This window comes from Tarenaya hassleriana, unplaced genomic scaffold, assembly GCF_000463585.1.
Source record: "Tarenaya hassleriana unplaced genomic scaffold, ASM46358v1 Cleome3, whole genome shotgun sequence".
NCBI lineage: Eukaryota > Viridiplantae > Streptophyta > Magnoliopsida > Brassicales > Cleomaceae > Tarenaya > Tarenaya hassleriana.
Window position 1 is genome coordinate 3,612,008 of NW_010966177.1, and position 7,306 is coordinate 3,619,313.

General features: G+C 33.6%; 1 protein-coding gene across 1 annotated transcript in view; it reads left to right on the plus strand.

Annotated features, from left to right (window-relative positions):
• The first annotated feature begins 6,152 nt into the window (after positions 1-6,152).
• LOC104819138 (nudix hydrolase 16, mitochondrial-like) overlaps positions 6,153-7,306 on the plus strand; it is a 2,526-nt gene continuing 1,372 nt past the window's right edge. The window contains exon 1 of the mRNA XM_010549060.1: positions 6,153-6,563. Within this exon, the coding sequence (XP_010547362.1) occupies positions 6,493-6,563 (71 nt within the window). The 5' untranslated portion in view covers positions 6,153-6,492. The remainder of the gene's footprint in view (positions 6,564-7,306) is intronic.

Consider the following 7,306-nt stretch of genomic DNA (forward strand, 5'->3'; position numbering starts at 1 on the left):
GAGGGTAGCTGTTCAGCAGCGAGAATCACAGATTCGTGATTGAGAAGTCGTTCGTGAAGCTCCACAAACGAGATTGGCAGATCTCGGGCATTTACGGCATCTTTGACAGCACGGTATTCATCACTGAGGCCGGCAAGGACAAGATCGATTAGATCTTCATGATCTAATGGCTTTCCGAGGAGAGCTAGCTCATCTCCCTTTGTCTTGAAGAAGTGCATGAACTCATCGATTGATTTGCCGCCTTTGGAGAATCGTTTCATTTGATCCTTGAGTTGCTTGATATGTCCCCGACTGGATCTGCCGTATGTGGACGCTAGTATTGTCCATGCTTCACTTGTGGTTGTCGCCCTTGTAATGAGAGCTTGACAGGAGACGGAGATCAAGCCGAGAAGGGCTGAAAATAGCAGCTTGTCTTGACGAAACCAAGACGTGTACGCCGGGTTGGGGTTGATCACGTTGTCGACGGTGACCGTCGGCGAGACAGTGCTGTTGGCGTCTAGGAATGATTCAAGGTTGTATCCTTGAAAGAGTGATCGAACTTGGAGGCTCCAGGTGATGTAGTTGGCAGCGGAAAGTTTGGAGACGTTCGTCACGTTGATATTGATCAACGAAGACGCCGTGTTGTCGGGATCGGTTGCTGTCGGAGCAGCAGGGTGAATGCCAGCGGAGGATGTGCCGTCGGAGGACATGTCCGATTAAGTTCTCTTGGAAATATGGGTTTTGGAAAGAAAAAAAAATAGGAGGGTTGTCGTTAAACCGAGGCGTCTGATACCATGAACGACAGATTGGGAAAATAGTTTTCTATCTATTGCATTATGTGATTTACAAAACATATATACACGCATGAGGAGATAATTGAAGAAACAAATACAGCAAAGAATCAGGGATTGATACTAAAAATAATAACAATATTATTTCCTTCCTTTATCGAGTTCGATTTCAGGCCTATATAAGTCTGGTTCTAATCGAGGTGATAGTGATGCATTCGTTGTCATCTCATCTATCAAACTTCATGAATAAAATGCTCCCTCCCTTCACTCGGGACGAACGCACTGTTCGATCCGAACTCGTAAAATTCTCGAGCCGGTTATGGTTTCTTACTCTGTTTTCTTTTTATACAAATTGTAAGCGATCGGAAACTTCAATCTCGGACGGCATTCGATTGTCAAGTTTGTGATATGGTAACGTGTTTTTGTTGATCGACTCTCGTTATTTTAAAGGAATGTGATCAATCAACATAATATTTGGTTGGTAATTTCGGATATAGTTCCCGTTTAACGTTGTGAAAATATTCTCCACCTATATATAGAACCATAAATTTATTTGCCCAACTTCTCTTGCAATAAGGTTCAAAATAGCATCAACACCCGATTTCCCTAAACTTATTTTAAAAACTCATTTGTTTCGCAGACTTGCACATTAGTGGGAAATTATCCATGAAATTAAATTTTGTTTTTGTGATTATTTATTCTGATGACATATCACAAGGTCTGCGACCAAAAAAACAGTTTTAGGTTAAGCAAATAATTTATGACCAATTTACGAATAAATGTAATTTTCATATGGTCTGTCACAATTGATTTTTTTTATGATATTTTGGAGATATCCATTCTTGCAGATGTACATGCATGTGGTTGGTTCCATCAACCTCCTAATTAACCACACGTGAAGGTATTTTGTTGATCATCAATTGCATGCATTTAACCATGGTTTAGGATCTGTAGAAGGTGACACAATACTTCGAGATTACACTTATATACACATTTATATATTTATATATTATATATAAAAGAACGTAGAAAAATGCGCTCTTAATTAGAAACATTTATATGCAACGCAGTTAATTATGGTAGTTGACAAATAAAACATAGCCTAAAAAAACATTATACGCTTTCTAGTTTCCGTAACCACCACCAACGTTAGTTGCGGCGTCGGAAGGGGAAAAGGCGAGGAGCATAAGAGCCGCCATGATTCCAACGGGGAAGAAGAGAAGCATCAACGGCGGCGGGGGCAACGGCGGCAGCATCAACGGCAGGAGCAGCATTGACGTAGCTAGGACTGCAAGCAGCAGAACAAAACCCATGTCTGATTATTATCAGATGTCTATATTCTTAGAAGTATAGCAGCAATAGCTTGACGAGGAAGAGGTGGTTTGTTCAAGTGTTCCAGTGTGTGTTGGGTTTATATAGGACTTTGTTTAATCTGAGCCGTTGGATTAAAAAAAAAAATCTTTGTGGGATTTGGTTAATGAAACAGTGTTTGGGGACTTGTGTCGGAATCAGACCGAATCACGCCTTCAGATCCCAATATATTTCCTTTCTGATTCTCTTGTTTTTTTTTTTTAATTTGTTTTGTCCGTAAATTGTGCTTTAAAAACATATGTTTTGTTGGGATTATTCATTATATGTCCTAATTTTGAAGAAAAAAAGTTTAGTTTTGTTTGGATTATTATTTTTAAGAGATATTCGTTTTTGGTTTTTTTGAACTATTCGATTTTTCTGTCAATTTTTATATTGATTCGGTGTTCATTTAGATTCGATATAAATCAATTATTCATTAAAAAGGTATTTAATTTCTAACGGATTTTTTATTTGATTTTTAATGTATTTGTATATTCAATTCAATTTAATACGATCTGAAATGTCCGGTCCTATATGTTTTGTAGACATCCCTTTTTATACCAAAAATAGAATAACCCTTAAACTATATCGAATTATTTCTAAACAAATTCGTTCCATAATTGCAACTCCATAATTCGAAGTATTTATGCGTTTTGGAAATATGCCTTTTATGTTGATTAAATAAAATGGTAATTAGTGATTCTAATTCGAATGTTTTGTGTTGAATGCGGTCTCGTTACTTGATAGTTTTGAGTTTATAATATTAATATTAATTATAAATATTTAGAATGCAGTGTCGAATTTCGGAAAATGAGAGTAGGGAACGTTAATTTCACTTAGGATTCGCATTTGTAGAAATGGGTGATTTATATTTTGTAAAATTTTATGAAAAGAGTATTTTGAATAGAAAAAAAAAATCGTGTTAGACAGAAATTCGTGTTTTCATTTGGCTTATTTCATCTTCATATTTTTCGATTTTTAAAGAATTATTGTTATATCTTGCTCGTTCTTTCTTTTGATTCAATTTTTACCAGAAGATATTTTTAAAAATAATTTTTTAATTATTTTAATATATTTTATAATCACTTTATTCTAGTTCAATTGATTTAATTTTAAAATACGATACCTGAATAGCCGATTTTTGTCTGGTTATATTGTTATTGATAATAAATACATGCCAAAAATGAGGAGATCCCCTCACTAATCAAATATAATAGAAATAATAATGGACCAACGTACTTTACAAATCACATCGCACACAATCTTTTTGCGTTTCGGCTCCCATCACAACGAGGAGATCCTGAGGGTAGCTTGTCAAAGCTGGTCCAAATCAAATAAAAACTTATTTCCCCACACATTTTTAAAAAATATATATATATATATATATACAAAGAGACTGTCACAGAGTCCAACAATGTTGGGAATTATTATATTATTATATAATAATTATATATATGCAGTAATGGGTCTGCGTTCAATGTACATGACAGCAATCAAACTTAAAAAAATGAGTTTGGCTCAATACACAATCATTCTTGATCTTGATTCGGTACGCTCATTGCCACATATTGAGATTATGCATGTGTTTCTTATTGTAAAGATTATGTAACAAAATATATACAAAAACATTCACATTTATTTGGTTTTGAATATATAAAATCGAACGGAATATGGTACAAAAATTAACTGTATATATATATATATATATTCGAATTCAATATAGTAACAACAAAACAAAAAGCGGAATAGAGAAGAAATTGTTTTTAGAAAAAAAAGGGAATGAAAAAGATAATGTTTTGAATAAAATTAACAATGGCTCGAAATTCAAAATATTTTTCTAAAATATAAAATTCAAAACTAAAAATAACGGAAACAGAACAACAGAGTGGGTGTATATTGTAACATCTATGTATGTGTCGTAACCATGGAAAAATTAGATAATGGGAATATCATATTATGGAAAAACTACAATATAAATAAATTTGGCATAATATGAAGATTTTATTCTTCTCGATGACGTCAACATCATATTAAACTCAATTGATTAATAGATTATTGTTTTTAAAAACACAGGTGACGGAGCATGTGCATGTCCAAGGCATTTTCAAAGTGTTTATAGGAAAATATAAGCGAGCTAAAAACACATCTATATATACGTACGGGATTATTAGAAGAGGTAGGTTTCTAGATTTTTTTTTTTTCAACTTTTAAAGTAATCTATTTTTGTACGTTTCAAAATAAATACTTTTTGCATTTTACTCTTTTTCTTATCCAAAATATTTTTTATTTTTTATCTTTTTAGATTTGTTTCAAGATATTTTCGATATCCAATTAATTAGGTTATCCGATTTCTATTTCCTACACTGTATTTGTTCAAGGTCTTGTTGCCCTTCTAGTTTTGGGTGTTGGGGTTTTTCCCAAAACCATCGTACAGAATCTTTATTTCATTTTTTTTACACATTTATAATAAATAAAATTATGCTTTTTTTTAATCTAAAAATAATGTTATTGGCAATGATGCACGGAACTTCGTGCAAGCTGGTCAAATTGACTGGTGATTTTATTTTTAATGAGATGCAATGCATCTGACCTATGTTTATATATATATATATATATATATGGAAAAAAATAAGATTTGGTAATGTGAAAACATTTACAAAATAGTTGTTTTTACGATATTCTCCCTATTTTTAGGGATTCAGAATTTCAAGGTGGATTTTTAACGTTATGAAATCCCGTTTGGCAGCGAGGTTTGCCAAGATCTCCTCCTTGTTCTTTCCTACCTGTTTCTACGCACAAAGGAGAATTTATATATATACATACATTAATATATATGTATATATATATAGCAAATTCGTGAGAGCTGAAACAATTTTCATTTACGAAACAATAAAGTATTTTCATTATTATACATTTTACATTTTTATTAATTAACAATGACTTTAGCATAAACTCCAAAAAAAAAATCCCAAAATGGTAGCCGTATTATAAATATAAAAAGGAATATTACAGTTAAAATACATTGTAGTTGTTTATAAATAAAAAAAAAAACGTTTTATCGTATTTAAACAGTAGTGCAACTACAACATTTTTGTACAAAACTTATGAATCGATAATCTCTTTACATGATTAATAATCCCAAGATTAACAAAGTAAAATCAAGAAGGGATATATACTTGTACGTATTTTGGCACAAGGCTTGTTCATTGGTGATGATATTTGTTCACCAACGCGTACATAGACATCATAATTTAATTTCCGAGAAAATTTTACAAATATTATGGCGGAAAATAATGAAAGAGACATCATAATTTAATTTTAGTTTTTTTTTCTTCCGTGGACTCGTCTATTTTTTTTTTAACAAATGAGCCTATCCATGTTGGAAGACATGGGCCTTATTGGGCATAGGCCTCTCTCCACAACAGTGTGTTAAGAGATTTTTGTGATTGGATTTCCACATTTAATTTAGGCCCGGCTGTAAGGGCGTTTTTGACTGTTATAAAAGTATTGGGGTCCTAATACTAAAATTTAAAAGTTTCTGTAAAAGGTTGGAAAGGGTTATCCAAAAATAGAAAAAAAAGACGGAAAATATTGATTATTATAAAGTGTAAAATACGTATTCTGCGTTTCAACACTGTAATTCATTTGTTTCCACATTCTGCTCTTTAATTTAAAAATTATATTGTTTGATCTATTTCTCTTTGCAATCTATTGATATTTAATTTTTATTAACAAAAACATCAATTGATAATATTTTTAATTGGGTGTTTTGTTTTATATTTATACTAATTTGTTTTAAAATAAGAGTAATAAAAATTTATGACAGTTGATTCGAATGTGGGAATCCGATTGAATAAATATAGTTAGAGTAAATAAAATATTTCTTATTTGAATTTGAATCGAAATAAATAAATTGTATTAAAACGCTGATGTGGGATTGGGCCCACTTGCTGGCCCATAGCCCACGTGACTTTTTGACTGTCCCACGTCCTCAGATCCGTTCTTAACGCCTTCGCCTTGCTTCTCCTCCCATCGAAAAAAGAAAAACAGTTACCAATTAAATTAAAATATTTAAAAAAAAACTTTGATTTCCCTCTTTGTTGTTCCTATTTGATCTCTCTTTGATCCTCTGGAGCCAAATTCACCAGGAACCCTAGATCTCACCTCAGCAGTTGGATCAGATCGACCGTTTCAATCTTAGGAGGCGGCAATGGTTGAGACAGAACCGCTGCTGTGTTTATCGAGCTCAGGCGTCAGCATTGTCCTCAGCTTGTAGCGTTTTTGGCTGTTTTGTTTCTTTCTCTAGATGGCCTTGAGATCCAAATTATTCTGGATTTAGGGCAAGGAGCTTAGGGATTTTGTTCTTTTAGTGATGAGTGATTTGGTGGCGCGTACGGGTCGGCTTCAGCAGCGGTACGAGGATGGTTGCCGCCTTGTTGCCGGGTAAGACGATGGTTTCACGTCCCGTTATTTGTTTTTCTATATGCGCATCACTTCATAAATATCTGTATGTATGTTTCTCCTGATTTTGTATGTAATGCTGAAAATTTTGGGGATGTTTGCGGTGTGAGATCATGCGAGCTGTGTTTTTTTTTGTGTCCAACTTAGATTCTTTATAGGCGTAATATGATTTCTCCGCGTTTGTTAGAAGTTTGATTGCTGAAGATGTTGGAGCGGTTGATCGTGATTTGTCTCTGGGATCATTGACGGGAATATTCTTGCTTTCGAAATTTCTTCTGGTCTGTTTGTGGTTTTGTAAATTCTGTGATTTGGTCGGTGAGAAAAAGAGTCCTGGTTCTGCTCAATTTGATAAAGGGAGAACGAGGAAACTAGTGGCAACATGGATGGCTATTTGTATTTGGGTTGTTGCTAGAATGAGGAATCAGGATTCATGATGCCTTAATATGCTTAGCTTGATGAAGAAATAGGGTTTTTCTATGTTTGATGCTTTGCTTGTAGAATTCTCGGGCTATGCTTTAGGGTTGTGTTAATCGAACGTCTCTAGTCAGGTGATAACTTTCAAAACATCCTTGGTGATCGCTGTGGATTTCTTTCCCACCGCGGTTTAAAATATTGTTGTATCAATGCTATTGTTTGAGTAAGAATCCTAGTAACATTAGTGATTTGCAATCGTGCATGGATTAAGCATTCCAAACATTATACGCTTTCTAGTTTCCGTAACCAGA